This window comes from Thalassophryne amazonica, chromosome 17, assembly GCF_902500255.1.
Source record: "Thalassophryne amazonica chromosome 17, fThaAma1.1, whole genome shotgun sequence".
In the NCBI taxonomy this organism is placed as follows: Eukaryota; Metazoa; Chordata; class Actinopteri; order Batrachoidiformes; family Batrachoididae; genus Thalassophryne; species Thalassophryne amazonica.
In genome coordinates, this window is record NC_047119.1 from 6,532,202 (window position 1) to 6,552,104 (window position 19,903).

At 39.7% G+C, this 19,903-nt stretch overlaps 1 protein-coding gene across 2 annotated transcripts in view; it reads left to right on the forward strand.

Annotated features, from left to right (window-relative positions):
- The window catches only part of LOC117529040 (GRAM domain-containing protein 2B-like), a 43,619-nt gene extending 25,368 nt beyond the window's left edge, over window positions 1-18,251 (forward strand). Inside the window, exons 11-15 of one of the 2 annotated variants that reach the window (XM_034191734.1) lie at window positions 4,991-5,020; window positions 9,749-9,839; window positions 10,005-10,109; window positions 13,554-13,632; window positions 17,799-18,251. In XM_034191734.1, the coding sequence (XP_034047625.1) occupies window positions 4,991-5,020; window positions 9,749-9,839; window positions 10,005-10,109; window positions 13,554-13,632; window positions 17,799-17,837 (344 nt within the window). In that variant the 3' untranslated portion in view covers window positions 17,838-18,251. The remainder of the gene's footprint in view (window positions 1-4,990; window positions 5,021-9,748; window positions 9,840-10,004; window positions 10,110-13,553; window positions 13,633-17,798) is intronic. The other variant, XM_034191735.1, reaches the window with a different exon arrangement.
- The last annotated feature ends 1,652 nt before the right edge of the window (window positions 18,252-19,903 follow it).

Consider the following 19,903-nt stretch of genomic DNA (forward strand, 5'->3'; position numbering starts at 1 on the left):
AGAGTATCTCGTCAATAGTTTTACATCCTCATTGAAGACAACTTTGGATGCTGTAGCTCCTCTGAAAAAGAGAGCTTTAAATCAGAAGTGCCTGACTCCATGGTATAACTCACAAACTCGCAGCTTAAAGCAGATAACCCGTAAGTTGGAGAGGAAATGGCGTCTCACTAATTTAGAAGATCTTCACTTAGCCTGGAAAAAGAGTCTGTTGCTCTATAAAAAAGCCCTCCGTAAAGCTAGGACATCTTACTACTCATCACTAATTGAAGAAAATAAGAACAACCCCAGGTTTCTTTTCAGCACTGTAGCCAGGCTGACAAAGAGTCAGAGCTCCATTGAGCCGAGTATTCCTTTAACTTTAACTAGTAGACTTCATGACTTTCTTTGCTAATAAAATTTTAACTATTAGAGAAAAATTACTCCTAACCATCCCAAAGACGTATCGTTATCTTTGGCTGCTTTCAGTGATGCCGGTATTTGGTTAGACTCTTTCTCTCCGATTGTTCTGTCTGAGTTATTTTCATTAGTTACTTCCTCCAAACCATCAACATGTCTATTAGACCCCATTCCTACCAGGCTGCTCAAGGAAGCCCTACCATTATTTAATGCTTCGATCTTAAATATGATCAATCTATCTTTATTAGTTGGCTATGTACCACAGGCTTTTAAGGTGGCAGTAATTAAACCATTACTTAAAAAGCCATCACTTGACCCAGCTATCTTAGCTAATTATAGGCCAATCTCCAACCTTCCTTTTCTCTCAAAAATTCTTGAAAGGGTAGTTGTAAAACAGCTAGCTGATCATCTGCAGAGGAATGGTCTATTTGAAAAGTTTCAGTCAGGTTTTAGAATTCATCATAGTACAGAAACAGCATTAGTGAAGGTTACAAATGATCTTCTTATGGCCTCAGACAGTGGACTCATCTCTGTGCTTGTTCTGTTAGACCTCAGTGCTGCTTTTGATACTGTTGACCATAAAATTTTATTACAGAAATTAGAGCATGCCATAGGTATTAAAGGCACTGCGCTGCGGTGGTTTGAATCATATTTATCTAATAGATTACAATTTGTTCATGTAAATGGGGAATCTTCTTCACAGACTAAGGTTAATTATGGAGTTCCACAAGGTTCTGTGCTAGGACCAATTTTATTCACTTTATACATGTTTCCCTTAGGCAGTATTATTAGACGGCATTGCTTAAATTTTCATTGTTACGCAGATGATACCCAGCTTTATCTATCCATGAAGCCAGAGGACACACACCAATTAGCTAAACTGCAGGATTGTCTTACAGACATAAAGACATGGATGACCTCTAATTTCCTGCTTTTAAACTCAGATTCAATTCAATTCAATCAATTTTTTTATATAGCGCCAAATCACAACAAACAGTTGCCCCAAGGCGCTTTATATTGTAAGGCAAGGCCATACAATAATTATGTAAAACCCCAACGGTCAAAACGACCCCCTGTGAGCAAGCACTTGGCTACAGTGGGAAGGAAAAACTCCCTTTTAACAGGAAGAAACCTCCAGCAGAACCAGGCTGAGGGAGGGGCAGTCTTCTGCTGGGACTGGTTGGGGCTGAGGGAGAGAACCAGGAAAAAGACATGCTGTGGAGGGGAGCAGAGATCGATCACTAATGATTAAATGCAGAGTGGTGCATACTGAGCAAAAAGAGAAAGAAACAGTGCATATAAATCTGAAGTTATTGCAGATAAAACTGAAGTTATTGTACTTGGCCCCACAAATCTTAGAAACATGGTGTCTAACCAGATCCTTACTCTGGATGGCATTACCCTGACCTCTAGTAATACTGTGAGAAATCTTGGAGTCATTTTTGATCAGGAGTCATTTTGATCAGACATTCAATGCGCATATTAAACAAATATGTAAGAGTGCTTTTTTGCATTTGCGCAATATCTCTAAAATTAGAAAGGTCTTGTCTCAGAGTGATGCTGAAAAACTAATTCATGCATTTACACTCAACAAAAATATAAACGCAACACTTTTGGTTTTGCTCCCATTTTGTATGAGATGAACTCAAAGATCTAAAACTTTTTCCACATACACAATATCACCATTTCCCTCAAATATTGTTCACAAACCAGTCTAAATCTGTGATAGTGAGCACTTCTCCTTTGCTGAGATAATCCATCCCACCTCACAGGTGTGCCATACCAAGATGCTGATTAGACACCATGATTAGTGCACAGGTGTGCCTTAGACTGCCCACAATAAAAGGCCACTCTGAAAGGTGCAGTTTTATCACACAGCACAATGCCACAGATGTCGCAAGATTTGAGGGAGCGTGCAATTGGCATGCTGACAGCAGGAATGTCAACCAGAGCTGTTGCTCGTGTATTGAATGTTCATTTCTCTACCATAAGCCGTCTCCAAAGGCGTTTCAGAGAATTTGGCAGTACATCCAACCAGCCTCACAACCGCAGACCACGTGTAACCACACCAGCCCAGGACCTCCACATCCAGCATGTTCACCTCCAAGATCGTCTGAGACCAGCCACTCGGACAGCTGCTGGAACAATCGGTTTGCATAACCAAAGAATTTCTGCACAAACTGTCAGAAACCGTCTCAGGGAAGCTCATCTGCATGCTCGTCGTCCTCATCGGGGTCTCGACCTGACTCCAGTTCGTCGTCGTAACCGACTTGAGTGGGCAAATGCTCACATTCGCTGGCGTTTGGCACGTTGGAGAGGTGTTCTCTTCACGGATGATGCGAAGGAGATGTGTTGCACTGCATGAGGCAAATGGTGGTCACACCAGATACTGACTGGTATCCCCCCCAATAAAACAAAACTGCACCTTTCAGAGTGGCCTTTTATTGTGGGCAGTCTAAGGCACACCTGTGCACTAATCATGGTGTCTAATCAGCATCTTGATATGGCACACCTGTGAGGTGGGATGGATTATCTCAGCAAAGGAGAAGTGCTCACTATCACAGATTTAGACTGGTTTGTGAACAATATTTGAGGGAAATGGTGATATTGTGTATGTGGAAAAAGTTTTAGATTTTTGAGTTCATCTCATACAAAATGGGAGCAAAACCAAAAGTGTTGCGTTTATATTTTTGTTGAGTATATTTCCTCTAAGCTGGACTATTGTAATTCATTATTATCAGGTTGTCCTAAAAGTTCCCTGAAAAGCCTTCAGTTAATTCAAAATGCTGCAGCTAGAGTACTAACGGGGACTATAAGGAGAGAGCATATCTCACCCATATTGGCCTCTCTTCATTGGCTTCCTGTTAATTCTAGAATAGAATTTAAAACTCTTCTTCTTACTTATAAGGTTTTGAATAATCAGGTCCCATCTTATCTTAGGGACCTCATAGTACCATATCACCCCAATAGAGCACTTCGCTCTCAGACTGCAGGCTTACTTGTAGTTCCTAGGGTTTGTAAGAGTAGAATGGGAGGCAGAGCCTTCAGCTTTCAGGCTCCTCTCCTCTGGAACCAGCTCCCCATTCAGATCAGGGAGACAGACACCCTCTCTACTTTTAAGATTAGGCTTAAAACTTTCCTTTTTGCTAAAGCTTATAGTTAGGGCTGGATCAGGTGACCCTGAACCATCCCTTATTTATGCTGCTATAGACTTAGACTGCTGGGGGGTTCCCATGATGCACTGAGTGTTTCTTTCTCTTTTTGCTCTGTATGCACCACTCTGCATTTAATCATTAGTGATTGATCTCTGCTCCCCTCCACAGCATGTCTTTTTCCTGGTTCTCTCCCTCAGCCCCAACCAGTCCCAGCAGAAGACTGCCCCTCCCTGAGCCTGGTTCTGCTGGAGGTTTCTTCCTGTTAAAAGGAAGGCGCCTTGGGGCAACTGTTTGTTGTGATTTGGCGCTATATAAATAAAATTGATTTGATTTTATTTGATCTGTTAGAGCATCTGCATTTTTAACAGGGAACACCTCTACCCATTTGCTATATGCATTAATCAATACTAGGCAATATTTTTTTTTCCTTCACATTGGTTCAATTCAATAAAATCCATATGGATTATTTGGAACGGGTATTGAGGTGTTGGAAATTTCCCTCATTTTGGTCTCTCATTACCCTGCGGGTTGTGCTTTGCATAAATTAGACATACTCTGCAGTAATGTTTTGCATATGCCTGAAATCCAAATGTCACAAAATGAGCATTAACCAGTCCAACCATCCCAGCTGTAGAAGTGTTACATCTCATGAGAGTTCACATTATTTCAGTCAAAGCACAGGATGATCAAAATATTGAGTTATTATTATTTGTTGCTTCTACATTGCTGTCAATTCACCCTCATCAACATTAATGCTTTCAACAGGAGCTCAATAAACATGATACAATAATTAACATAATCTTACTGTTCACACACTGTACAACCTTCTGCTCTGCTCTCCGGCTGGAGTGATAAATTACACTTTGTTCCCAAAACAAACCACCCTTCAAAAAAATAGAACACTGAATGTATTTGGTAAAGTCAATGCAACGTAATGCAAAACAACATTAAAGCTGGAATTGATTAAATCAAATAAACAACATCTCTCTAAATTTAACAGTAACAAACACTTTTAAAACACTAGTATCAATTACATGTAAGCAATTACATGTAAAACCCCTGTATTTCATGTGTTAAAGCACAACAAAACATCGCTGCAGTGTTTCTCAATTTCTCAAGTTGTGTGTGTGGAGCGGCAGGGAGAGGAGGAGGGAGGTGAGCATTTAGAGCTTCCCTCAGCAGCTGTGTGTGTACACGCTCCTCCAACACCCCAGACCAGGAACAGAATACCACAACTGCTACAACAAACAAGCAAAATAACCCAACTCTTCTCAAATAAAAACCCAAAAAACGTCCGCAGGTCCAAAGAAGACCTGTGTTACATTACACACAACATATTATACACACATGTAGACACATAGAACTCAACGGAACTATTAATTACAGTGAACTGATAGGAGACTTTTTTCTTTTTTTCTCTTTCGCCAACCTTCTGTCAGACTGTTTGGGGCCCGGAGGTCAAGAACCGGGTATGCAATCACAGTCTCACAATCAGTTTTTAATAGTCCTCAGAGAATCTACCACAACCACTGCTCCCTTCTGTCTGTTATGTCATCAAAAATAATTAGTGGATCAGTCAGTCAACAATTTTTCAATCTTTTAGCAGTATTTAATATGTATACTGGGGAACTGATTCATAGAAATGTTTTATAACCCAAAGTCTTCATTGCCTAGATGAGCCTGTTTCTAGCAAGTTCATGAATACCTGCTGGAACTCATTGATCTAAGTGGTCAGTTCCACAGTAGCTCATTCATGATTACTGAGGCAAGATTGGCCAAATACTGCAATGTTCAATTGAAGAAGTCAGTCTGAATTTTCTTCTTTTTCCCCAGACAGAAAATAACTAACCCACACACATTTCAAACCAACACCACACAAAAATATATCACACAACAATAACTCCAATCATTAATCACTCTACTGAAATATAATCTTAATCAGCTTTGCTTAAAATCTGTTAAGTAGGTGAAACTAACCAACTTTTACACCTTATCCAGTGTACAAAAATCAACCATATTTTAACCACTTCATCCCAGTTACATGATCATTTAATATGGAAAGTAGGAAGATGATAGTATTTATTGTCTTTGAGTTATCATCTTAACAAGCTGAAAAGTTTTATTTCATCAACAGATCTATTTCAGAATTCTCCCTCAAAATACTCTATCTTTTACCCTGGACACCAACTCACACTCATATACACGTACAAAATTGATTAATGTGCACTTATTTCTCAATATCTTAACTCCACACTTTAAAATGTTGAAGCAACTGTGACCTTGACAGTTTTATCTAAAACAATTCACAATAATTACACACAATCTGTCTATATAGCGACAACAGAATAAACGTAAGGAAAAATTGATAAGTATAATCTTCTAGAAAAGAAAGAACTGCAACCTTATATGTACATAAACAAAATTCATGTTGAAAACGGAGAACTCATCTTTGCGAGTGTGTACATTCACGCGCAAAGTCCATTCTTCCTACACTTCCAACATGTCAGTTTCCTCTTTATTTCACACCCACAGGCTTTGCCCCTAGCCGCTCTGCGGCGCTGACCTTTGCCCTTTCCTGCAAAATACACTTCTTCCTCACACATCATTATGACTGCTCCGGCAGGTTTAAAAACTGCTGTGTTTGGTGCAAAAGCATGGCCTGGTGTATTTTTCACTCCACATCTCTCTTGCCTTTTTGTAAAATCACTGGTGTTCTCTTTTATGGTATCAAATGACTTTGTTGATGAGTTTAACTGTAATTTTCCCGAGAAGTTAACTGTCTCTCACCACATTTTTAAGTGTTCAGGTGATGCTGGATCTTTTGTCTCCATGTACCTAACATCATTTGACTGTGTGTCATGTTGGCTGTGAGAACAACATCTGTTACCCATTTTAGCTGTTCGTGGGGTTATCTCATAGGGAGATCTAAACAAACAGGTTGCTGTTCTTTTTTCACTGTTTGGTCACCGATCAGTCTGAAAAGTGTCACCTCTTCGACCTCTGAGAGGTGGGTGACCTTGCTTAGGGCTTCTTTTCAGACTCTTAGGTTCACAAACAGGTGTGGTGCGTATAGAACGCTTACAACCTACTTCACAGACAGGGCTTCATTTCTGCCAGTGGGTTAAAACTGGTGACAGGCCCCCGCGATTCCGTTGTGCACATTCTCATTCATAAAAGTACCCTCACACAAACACATTCACACCGCTGCGCTTCAGCTGTTATCACGTTTTAGCTCCGCTGTTATCGCACTTCTGCTCCAACCAGTTTTTATATCAGAATTTTACGGCTCCTCCACTGAAGGTTTCACCGACCTAACACTGTACAGTTTTTTACACGCTGTTCCAGACCCGAAAGTGGTCTTTAGTTGTCTCTTGGTTTATTAATTGCCAATTGTAAACCCCTGTTGGCTCAACATGGAGCTGACAGCCCACATCAGGTGTCTGACACAGTGGAAATGAAGCGAGCACGGAGCGCGAGCACGGAGCGCGGAGCGCGAGCACGAGTGCACGGCTCTGCTGTGCCACCTGATTTTCCTTTTTGTCTTTTTTTCCCAGAAAGTAAATTTTAATGCTTTACAGCCAGGCTTTTGCCTCACACCTTACAGTGTTTAAGCCAAGAGACGAACCAAGAAAGACATTACGGGTTTTTTTTTCCTCGCGGTGGTCCCGGCCACATGCACACACGTGCACATAAAGAAATTCAGTTCTCACTTGTGATCAAACTTTGTCACCACTGCTGGCATCCGTATGCCTTCACCTCGGTAAGCGCTGACCCGTTAAGGAGGAGACCCGTCCCCCCGGAAAAGGGTCTGTGTGAACTAGTCCCGGCCGCGGCCGCGGTCTCCACGGGCGTCCTCCATCACAGGCCGACCACCGTCCCGGTCTATTGGAACCCGGCTCTCGAAGGACCAAGATGTCAGAGTTGAAATCTGTAAAAGAGCAACTCAGTTAGCTAACACAAAGAATGATCACACAGGAGACTGAATTTCATTTCCTGATCAGGAGAGAGCAAACAAGCTTAAACCTCATCACCAACCGTCCTGTCAGCTCTGAAGGGTCCGCCCACTCTACTCCTGGATTTATTTGAAGCAAGTTGCACACAGACATATTACAAAACAGTTTTCAAAAGCACAGCTGTGTTTCTTCAGTCAGTTGATATTTGTATCACTTTGCACCTGAAGGCACCTTGTGGTCTCCTCAGACAGATAGTAATTGTTCTTCAAATTGAAACATTACAACGCCAGCCTTGAACTAGTGTACAGACTGTGTTGTTCTCTGCTTAAGGCCAACTCATTAATTAAAATGTACATCTGTGCTCAGCAAAAACATAGCTCTAGCAAAACAGTCTGCACATTCGCTAAGCCAAAGATCAAATGTTACTTTCTCGTGGGAGCAGTTTTAATGATTACTTGAACAGTTCAGTGTATATGACTGCTTTGACAATGAGCGATTATTTAGAAGAATAATGGTGCATGAACTCTCACACATGCATATATGTATATATGGAAAGTAAAGACATTAATATTTGATAATAATATTGATAATATATAGAAAACCCTGTCAATAGCAGGTAAAAAATGAACCTAATTTCATTTATAGATGTGTGATGTGGTAAACTGATGCTCTGACTGGCTTCAAAAAGTAGAGTACCAGGTAGTTTTTTTCACCAAGATCATCTGGACCATCTGGTTCCAGGTCAGGACCTAGATGCTCATGTATTTCTAATGTTCTCTACCATTGGCAATTGGCCAGTTTTTGACATTTGGTACAAAGCACAGCATCCAGCTGGGAACACAGCGGGTGGGATTGTCACGACGACATGTGCGGGAGTGCGAAGTGTCAAGGCACCGTAACTCTACTGCTCCCTTCTGGTGAACAAAGGCACACTTTGTGAAGTAAGTCCTGCGTTGGCCCTGGGACCCAGTGAGGATGGCACATGTAGGGAAATCCATTTAGATTGTCATCCTGGTGAAGAAGGAACCACTGGAGAGCACCAACACAGGACATTTTGCTGAGTAAAATTTATTCTGCTGGGATAACATTTAGTCCCAGTCTAAATAGAATTAAATATACTCTATCACGGGCTATGATTTCAGATTTAAGAGGTTCCTCGTACCATTCCAAGATGAGGTACCTTGTCTTCTGATGGTTAATAATCCCATTAATCCATTTGATCGCTTTGGGTGAAGACAGTCTGTCCACAGAGTGTCTGAGGTCTGAAATGTGCAGTGGAGGCATTGGGGCGACTGTTCGGTCGGTGACACTGGTAGAGCTGATTTCACTCTACAATAAAGTGTTTTTTACTCTGTGCAGACTGGGATCAAACTTTTCTCAGCAAAATTTACTGTGAAGTGTCTTGACTCATCCACTGCACTTGGCATCCAGGTCCAAAATTGAGGTGGCTTACAAATGCAGGACACCTGGCATATCCAACAGTATTTTTAATCTATCTAGAGTATTATTTTTTTATTTTACCTTTATTTAACCAGGTTAGACCCATTGAGATGGAGATCTCTTTTGCAAGGGAGACCTGGACAGTTTATTTAAGTGTCCAGTCCATCCTAACCTGCATGTCTTTGGACGTGGGAGGAAACCGGAACACCAGGAGGAAACCCACACAAACATGGGGAGAACATGCAAACTCCACACAGAAAGGCCACAAGTGGGAATCAAACCCATGACCTTCTTGCTGTGAGGCAACAGTGCTAACCACTAAGACACCATGCTTCCCCATGTAATCATTAAAAATAAAATGACCGTGCAGAGATGAGTGAGGGAAGCCACCAAGACACTCATGACACCTGCAACGGAATTACAAGGTGACTGTACTAACAGCAACTGCTTTAACAATTGCAAATCATAATCTAGGCTGAAGTGCCGATCGTACTAATTTGCAAACTAGTTTGTCTTTGTTTGGATGTTAGTGCAGCGTTAATGCTGAAGGAGTTAATAGATTTGGTGTCTGTGATTGGAGAGACTGCAAGTAAAACATCTTTTGAGTGTTGCTTCTCCAGTCACAGCTTTATGGGAGGGTGGTACGAAACACAGTGTTCACTTAAGTCTTAAGTTTGCCCAAAGGCATCAGAATCGAGACAAGATTTCGCTTGCCTTGTTTTTCATTAAAATTTTTAAAGAACTGATCAAAGGGACATGTTTCTGGAACCTATAATTGTCGTTGTGTCCCCCCCATACTTGCAGGTTCAGTCGAGCGTACCTGGGGAGCTGCTCTCAAAGACAAATCATCGCCGTACCTGTCATTACACACCGTTCTGCTCATCTATTTGTTTTTGTGAGTTTGCTTCCATTGTGTGAAATATGAAAAACCACAATAGTCTGACAAGACAATTGTTAGATTTCTCTTCCAAGTTTGTTTCCATCATCCACTTGGGGGATGTCTGCACAACTACTCTGGCTATTGTTCTGATTGTATGAACATGTTTGTGTGTCTTAACAGAGTCAGCCTTCTCGTTTTGTCCTCGTGCTACATGGCTTTCAAGATTTTGGTTCTCGAGCATCGCTTGAACTTCTTAGTGTCCATGGGGGAGTACGTCCGTACTGAGTAAGGCTTAGATCCACACGTTATTTGGCCATTTAGCAGTTGGCCTTATCACTATTAATTATTTAAGCTAATCATAGTTTCACAATGTTGAAGCATTTCTGCCTCCATATGTGGTTGTACACTGATCGGTCATAACATTGTGACCACTGACAGGTGATGTGAACAATACTGATTATCTCGTTACAGTTGTGCTATTTATTAAAAATACCACAATTGCTATTTTAAAAAGGCATGATGGGATGCATGGACGGTGGTAATGAAGAGTGTTCATGTGGAATTAACACTGGATCCAGATATTAATGTTTGGCCAAAAACACAATATGGTGTCAAAAGGACCATGAGTCCACCTGTCAGTTCCTAAGTGCAGTGAAGACTGGAGAGGTTTCAATCCATGGAGATGCTATTAGGCAGCAAGTTATGCAAGCAAAGCAAAGCGACGCAAAGCGAAACGAAGGTACGCGCAGCGGAGTGAAGCTCGCTCATGGTACCGGGAGTCCCTAACAGGAAGTGCCAAATTTTGTACAAGCAATGTGCAGCGGTGCAAAGATTGCTCATGGTACAGGGAGTACCAAACAGGAAGTGCCAAATTTTGAGTCCACAGTGAAACAGGAAAAGTCAAATGTTGAACACTTCCTGGATCCCACGATATGAGATCTTGTGGGATATCGTAGGAATTGAGTGGCGAGTTGAGACTGAAACAGGAAATGCAAAATTTTGAGTCCACTGTGAAACAGGAAATGTCAAACACTTCCTGAATCGACACTTCCTGGATTGACAGACGAGATCTCGTGGAATCTTGCGGGAACTCAGTGGCAAGCTCACACTGAAACAGGAAGTGCCAAATTTTGAGTACACAGTGAAACAGGAAAAGTCAAATGTTGACCACTTCCTGGATCCCATGATATGAGATCTCGTGGGATATCGTAGGAATTGAGTGGCGAGTTGAGACTGAAACAGGAAATGCAAAATTTTGAGTCCACAGTGAAACAGGAAATGTTAAATGTTGAACACTTCCTGGCATGGGTGGAGCTTGAGCTGAGGCCAGGGTTGCACTGGACTCCCCTGAAATCTGATTGGACACAGATGATTGACATGTCACGGCACCGCACATCTGGTTGAAAAGAGCTGCATTTTGAAATCAGTGTCATATTGACTGCTAGGTTCCTCCTGTCTTGTAGTTGGTGCTGTGTACCATAAAAAGTTCTAATCCACCTTAGTAGAAGAAGAAAAATGTTTGCCTCAGATTTCAACTGAACACGTTTTTTCAGCCATGGACTAATAATAACACCAACATTATATTGGTGAGTAAACGACCATATTTTATGTCAGAAATGAGGTTTGAAATGAGGTTAAAAGCGACATTTCTCCTTTAATTTGGGTTGTCTTACATATACGTGTTTCTCCAGTGATTTTAAACAAGCAGGCAACTGTTGATTCATGAGATATAACATGAAGACGCTCAGGCTGAAAGAAATAAAGGTAATTGACTCCTCCTCTGTTCTGTATAAAACCTGTGCAACTTCTTAATTTTGCTCTCTGAAGGACTTATTTTTAAATAACCGCTTAATTTTGCTGCCACCCCCCTCCCCCCTTTCCACAAGCTGAAAGGCAAAAAATGAAAAATTCTTAAAAAGGCAGGGAGGCCTTGCCTAAAAAGCAAAGGGGACCATGAGCATGGCTAAAACCTCTCAGGTTTTAGCCATGCTCATGGTCCCCTGAAGCATTTGCTCAAAAATAGTGTGAAGGACCTAAATGACATGGTGAGATGCTGAAGAGCTTCGTTTGTTCACGCCTCCGACATATACTTATTAAATATTAGCTAGCAAGCTAACATTTTGTCCTCTAAGACAATGTGTTAGAAACAAGAAGACTGGGGATTTGCATGACTTTGACAAGGGACAAATTGCAATGACTAGATGACTGGGTCAGAGCATCTCCAAAACTGCAGCTCCTGTGGGATGTTTCTGGTCTGTAGTGGTCAGTACCTATCAAACGTCCTCCAAGGAAGGTATACTAGTGAACTGGTGACAGGGTCATGTGGGATGTGTTGGACAAACAGGTCTGTTTCATGGAGTTCCCACCTGGCAAACATCTTGTTGCCTGGTACCACAGTACACCTTCAGAGGTCTAGTGGAGTTCATGCCTTGATGGTTCAGGGCTGTTTGGTAGCAAAAGGAGGACCTACACAATATTAGGCAGGTGGTCCCCATGTTATGGCTGATCAGTGTAAGAGCCCAGTCACACGGCACACGGCGAGAGCTGGACGAAGGAAAAAAAAGTCAGAAAGTCACAAATTGTTGAGAAAAGGTGGATGAAAGATCCTACACCTTTCCCATCACAGAAAAGCCTAAGAATCAAGAGCGAAAAAAGGAACGAAACAAAACCGAAACTCACGGAAAAAAAAAAGTGAATGTTGACATCGAAACTTTAAACGAAATCAAAACCAAACATCCACAATGACGTCACCAAAAGTGGGTGTAAAACCAAGTGCAGCCAGCCTTGTCCTCATGTCCACAGTACTTGCAGGTGAGAGACTTTGTTTGTCTTCACAATAAAGTGTGTGCACACGCAGGCCAGCCACAAAGGGCTGGGATGTGTGTAAATAGTGAAAGCAGTTGATAAAATGTTCTTAACGCTATTGTTTCTGTATGAAAACGTTGCGTTTTTGTCCCAAAAATGAACGATTCATTAGCAATACAAGGATGTTTCATTCAGCTCGTCAAAGCTTTAGTTACTGATTCATTCAGATATCGTCAACCTTTGTTCAATACAGACTTGGGAGGTTCAGCGAAGTTGGACAAAAGCCAAATGAAACGCTAACATTATGAAAACAAAGCAAATGATAGGAAACCGTCAAGAAAGAAAGCAACATGAACTACAGATGAATTCAGATTTCAGATTTATTAATTTATATAGTGCCAAATTCACGATGAAATCATCTCAAGGCGCTTCACACAACATAATAAAAACAGAAAAAAACTGAATTAAAAATTTAAAAACACAATAAAAAGACAAAACCATAAAAGAATACAAAAATACAAACGTGTCATAACACTAATGATAAAACAAGGAAAACAAATGAGTCTTTAAACGTGATTTAAAAGTCTCCACAGTATCCGACTGCCGTACGTGTGCCGGGAGATCGTTCCACAGAGCTGGGACACGGTAGGAGAAAGCTCTGGGACCGGCAGAAGTCCTGAATTGAAGTTGTCGTCGGTATTCATTCAAATTTTTCAACAGTTTAAAAATTCTGATGAAGCTGCAGGAACGAAGCGGGACGAAGGTTAAACAATGCCTCCGAAAGTTAATGAAAGTCCAGATTTCTTATTTCATTTGGGCTTCACTGTCCTTCGTTAGTGCCATGTGACCGCGGCTTAAGTCTCGATATGGTCGTGCTTTTATATGTCAAGCAGCGTGTGGTTGATAACAATGATCCTGTTGCAGAAATGCTGTAAAGTCCCAGGATTCTTTGAATGCTGAGATCTACGGAGAACTTTCCACCAACCTGTTCAAGCTGGAGAAGGTTTGCCCAGATTAACTAATGATTATTGCTGTAATTGATTAATCCATTGATTATTTTATCGTTTAATGTTTTTTATTAGTCTTTTGATTATTTTCTGATTAATTTGGTTAATTCCACAAAAAACTTTCAACCTCGCATTCAAGCGTTTCATCATAAAAAGTATTTTACACACACAAAAAAATAAAACAACATATAAAGTATATAAAGTGTCAAAAATTACAAAGGCATTCATGAAAAAACAAAAAAATATAGAAAATAAAAGAGGAAAAATAGAGAAACATATCCTAACGTATTTCATAGGGCTGCAGCTATATATTATATTCATTATCTTAATATTTTGATTATTTTCTGTCTTAATCCATTCATTTTGTGTCCATAAAATGGGGAAAAATAGCGATCAGTGTTTCTCAAAGGTCAAGATCACATCCTCAACTGTCTTGTTTTGTCCACAAGCCAAAGATATTCAGGTTACTGTCAGGCAAGAGAAAATAAACCAAAAATATTCACATTTTAGATGGTGAAATGAGAAAATTTGGACATTAAAAAAATAATTAATCAATGAACAACATAGTTACTGATTAATAATCAGTCATTTCAGCTCTACCACACAGCTGATAAATTATGGCACAAGTCTTGTTTCAGACCGTCCACTCTCCTGCGGCACAGAGCCAAGACATACAGGGTGCAGAGCGCAAACAGCAACACGGTGCATCCAGAAAGTATTCACAGCACTTCACTTTTTCCACATTTTGTTATGCTACAGTCTTATTCCAAAAGGGATGAAATTCATTTTTTCCCCCAAAATTCTACACACAATACCCCATAATGACAATGTGAAAAAGGTTTTTTTTTTTTTTTAGATTTTTGTAAATGTATTAAAAATTAAAAAAAAATAGAAAGCACATGTACATGAGTATTCACAGCCTTTGCCATGAAGCTCAAAATTGAGCTCAGGTGCCTCCTGTTTCCACTGATCATCCTTGAGATGTTTCTACACCTTAATTGGAGTCCACCTGGGGTAAATTCAGTTGATTGGACATGATTTGGAAAGACACACACCTGTCTACATATAAGGTCCCACAGTTGACAGTCAGAGCACAAACCAAGCATGAAGTCAAAGAAATTGTCTGTAGACCTCTGAGACAGGATTGTCTCGAGGCACAAATCTGGGAAGGATAGGGGAAGGGTACAGAAACATTTCTGCTGCTTTGAAGCTCCCAATGAGCACATTGGCTTCCATCATCCGTAACTGGAAGAAGTTCAGATCCACCAGGATTTTTCCTAGAGCTGGCCGCCATTTAAAGAACCCGATGGTCACTCTGTCAGAGCTCTAGCATTCCTCTGTGGAGAGAGGAGAACCTTCCAGCATTCCTCTGGAATTGCTGAGGAATTGAAGGGTTGGTAAGGTTAGACCTTACTTGTGTGAAGCACCTTGAGGCAACTTTGTTGTGATTTGGCGCTATATAAACCTCATAAATTGAAATGAATTGAGTGGAAACAGTGAAGTGTTGTATTTTCTGTAAATACAGAAAAATAAACATTACTGTCAAACAGGGTGCATTTATGAAGTCAACATTAAGCCTGCTGGACTACACAGTTTTTTTTTCAAAACAAGAGAGAGGGAGAGAGGAGTTACACAAACAGCAGAATTACATGAAGCACTCTGAAAACAAAGTAGTTGTTCTAAAGTCTGTGTCACTTTCTATAAACTTAATCCATTACAGTGTTCCGTGTTATTTGCACACTTAACCCACGTAGAAACATTCCATATTTGGTGCTCGTCCGGGACTGGTTTACATTTTTAAGCATCAGATGTTCTGCTTTTTATCCACACATAACAGAAGAACAGAATATAATTATTAAGAGAGGATATATGTCTTTCAGCCCAAGTGTGAAAGAACACCACTGTTTGTGTGAGATTTTTGACTCAGTCAGCGAATCAATGACTGAGTGCGTCGACAAAATCTCCAGACGTAACTGCAAAACTGCATATTTATTTGTGAAATTTTGGGGTCTGATAGATACAGGTGAGGATCAGTGAACCCCCTATTTTGGGGCATGTTGACATCTTCTAACATGCAAAATAAATAAAATATATTAAAGACAGATAGGCCTGTAAAGTTGCTTGTAAAGCCTTGTTGCTAATCAAAGGGTCCAGTAGTCACTAAGGCTACTTTTGCTTGTTTAATAGAAGATGTATAAGTATTTTTGATCTGCTTTTTTCTTTTTTTAGGTCTAAGGTTGCAGATCTATGTACTAAAGGGGAATTTCAAGATTTTTTTGAACCAGGGGCATTTTTTTTTAAGTTTTATTTATTTATTTAGACTGTTTTCAGTGTAACATTTTACTCGGGATTAAAAAGATTTTAAATCAGTCCAGCATTGAGTTCAGTGTTCAAAAGGGAAGAGCTGTACGGGGCAATCAGAAAACACATCAGTAATATTCTTATCAAAAACACAATTATGAATAATCCTACTGCCTTTTGCTGTTGCTTTTTGCATGTGGATAATTTGTTGTGTTATTGATATGTAACGTTGACCTATTTTTGTGTGTCAGAGGTCATGGGGAACATCGTAACCTCTGTAATTTTTCCAGTAGAGCCTGTTCAGGTAGACTGGGTAGATAAGTGCATATCAAAATATCTTCACTCCTGGATTTGAAAGGCAAATATGAATGAAACTACTGCATTTTGCATTTTTCATTTCCATTTTATCAAGTTAAATATCTGCTGATGTGTCGACAACATTATGTCTAGGTGTATAGTACAGTATCTACTACTATATGCAACAGGAGATTCTTGAAATGAAACATCTCCACCTGGTGGACATTTATCATTAATGCAGGTAGAATACAGTGTTGCCAAGACCTCGTGTGTACAATAATTGATGAAATTGGGTGTGCCAATGCCAAAATTGTACTTTATAGTCCATTGCTATAACCTCCATGCTGCTCCATTGGTTGGTGTGTGGAACAACACTGAAAAGGTCTGCTGAAAAGGTCTGCTGGATATATGTATCATTTGCATATCACCAGAATATGTCCAAATAACATAATTTTCTTGTGTTTCTAAATGAGATACCTGTGTGTTGGAGTGTGTTAGAGGTTAAGCAAGTGTCTGACAGGGTACTTAGTATGAAGGTGTAGCAACAATCAACAAGGGTTGATGATAAATGTCATCAGTGCATATGCCCCACAGGTGGGTTGTGAGATGGAGAAAGAAGATTTATGGAGTGATTATATAAGGTGGTAGTGTACCCAAGGATGACAGAGTGGTGAATGGACCGGACTTCAGTGGGTCCAATCAACCCACTGAAGTACAGCGCATGTGAAGGGAAAGATTAGGGTTTATTGATTGATTGATTAATTTCTCTTTCTGTGTGCAAAGTAAATTAATGTAAGCATCCAAAATAAAACTAGGATGGTTACAAATGCTGTGTTGAAAATTCCTTGCTCTGTTAAAAAAGCAAATTGTGAAAATTTTGAAGAAAGCATTAAATTTTATAGGGGAGCTAATGATTTTGTCCTCATCTCTACAATCTACGTTTTGGTTATGTTGCGCTCACGGTTAAGGTTTTGGTTCGGGTTAGCATTTCCCTGAGGTACCTGAATCCTCACATATTGATGTTCTGTCAAAATGAGTCGTTTGCATCAAAATGTGACGACTTGGGTGTGCGACTTCTGGAAATAACAACAGCCAGTCATTTGCTAAAGTTGTTCAGGGGAAAATCACAGTTACAATAACACAGGTACATTCACGTTATTCGTTCTGTAGACATACGTGCCGAACTGAAAGGACTGTACCAAACATTATGCAGTACAGTTATGTGTACTGTTTAGTAAAAAAGTAGATTTGACAGTGCCCCGATTGCACTTGCAGTATGCACTTTTGAACAAACAGCTACGTGAAGATGGGCACTCTGACTTAGACTCTACAGCACCTTTGAGTTTTTACTTGCCACATTATGCAACATGTTGCAAGTATGTAAAGAAATATATTAACTAATTCCAGTATAAATTACATTTGCTTTTAATTACAAATTGTTCTGTCCCCAGTCCTCAGTTTCAGGAAAAACAAGTTCTAAGCACTTTACATTGTGTTATTTATTGTATTTTGCTTGTGTATGGTTAGAGAGATTTATTTATTCTTTTTGTTTTTGTCATTCTAGATTCAAAGAAATCTCCGCAAGCTACTTGAAGAGACATAGAAAATGACTGTGTGGATGGTCTGGAGAGAAGATTTGCTTTAAATGTAAATGCTGTAGCAAAAACAGTGAGCAGCCAACTGCTATCAACATACGGACAGTCCTCATAGAAAGTTTTGTAAAAAACAGTGTGAACTCTAACTTAAATTGTGCAATAACTCTTTTCTTTTTTGTTGTTTTATTGTCTTACTGTTTTATTACTCTTTTTAAAACTGCATCATTTCAGTTTGTTAGTGTGGCATTTTTGGTTTCTATGCAGTATTTATCAGAGAGCATTTTGACTTTTTGTTTTACCGTAGCGGGAGGTTCAAAGGTCCATGTTTCATAGATAATTTAAACATTTCATCAAAGGTCAAATTATGCGGAAGATGAGTTGTTAAAATAAAATTGCCAATAAATTATATTTGTACAATGTTACTGATTTCATCTGTGGTTTTGATATAAGTCCAGCAGAGTTGTTTTCTATGGAGTTAAAATTGTCTCATTAATATTTGTAAATGCACACAGGGTGATCTACAAATAATCATTGATTTGCAAATGTGTTCAGATATCCACAAATGCAAATTTCATATTTGTAACTTGTAAATTGGTCTTTGCAAATAATGTTGTATTTGCAAATATAAAACTTAATTTGTAAAAAAAAAAAAATTACATTTGTAAAACTGGAAATTGTATTTGTGAATTGAGTTTCAGCATTTGTGGATCACCAATTACACGCATTCATCGCTTTCCTCTGCGACGTCATTTTGAGACATTCTTTTCGTGAACACAGAGCCACAAACAAATGCCGACTGATTCAAAAATACACACGCACACTGGATATCCACTAGATGGCAGTGTGGTTCCATTCATTGATGTGGCAAGCTGAAACTATATGCTCCCGGATGACTCTTTAATCGTGATCGTTACTGAGTATTTAAAATGCTTATCGCAAAGCGTTATTTTTTTTACAACATAATGCAAGTTTTATAAGTCCGCGGACACTGATCTGCGTGTTACAGATACAAATCAGTTTCCTCGGATCCGCGGAGCCTGGCTGTTGCAACAGTTGTCCTAAAGTGGGACTGGTTGGTTGCTGCGGTGACGCTGTGTGGCTCCTGCGCAAAGCTTAGCTAAATGTAGCAACTTTTAGAACTTTCAAGTTTTTAAAAGAAGAATTTTGCAGCATGTCTGTGTCACGGAGCACGCACAGCCGCAATGCTGTTTAATATGCTTATTTGAACCACTGCGTTAAAGAGTACAACACTAACACCCCCGCCCCCTTTCCCATGATGAAATTCGCGGACACATAATTTTAAAAAATAATTCAGCTTACCACATCAATGAATGGAACCACACTACCATCTAGTGGACATCCAGTGTGCATGTGTATTTGTGAATCAGTCGGCATTTGTTTGTGGATCTGTGTTCGTGGAAAGAATGTCTCAAAATGACGTCGCATAGGAAAGCGATGAATGCGTGTAATTGGTGATCCACAAATGCTGAAACTCAATTCACAAATATAATTTCCAGTTTTACAAATGTAATTTTTATTTAATTAATAAAAATTTGTAATTTTTACAAATTGTAATTTTTTTTTACAAATTAAGTTTTATATTTGCAAATACAACATTATTTGCAAAGACCAATTTACAAGTTACAAATATGAAATTTGCATTTGTGGATATCTGAACACATTTGCAAATCAATGATTATTTGTAGATCACCCTGTGTGCATTTACAAATATTAATGAGATAATTTTAACTCCATAGTTTTCCACTAACAATTTGAAAGGTTAAAGGCGAGTAACTTGTGTGTGTGTGTGTGTGTGTGTGTGTGTGTGTGTGTGTGTGTGTGTGTGTGTGTGTGTGTGTGTGTGTGTGTGTGTGTGTGTGTGTGTGCTGGTAAATCCCCCCCCCCCCCCCCCCCCGCTCCCAGGGCCACCCAAGTCAAAAAAGACTGGATACGCCACTGGTCTGGAACAGCAAAAAAAACAAAACAAAAAAAAAAACAGCTAAACCTAAATAAATTCTTTCCGTCTCTTTAGTACTTTTCTCTCAAGTAACAGCGCAAAAAACGAACAGCTTTC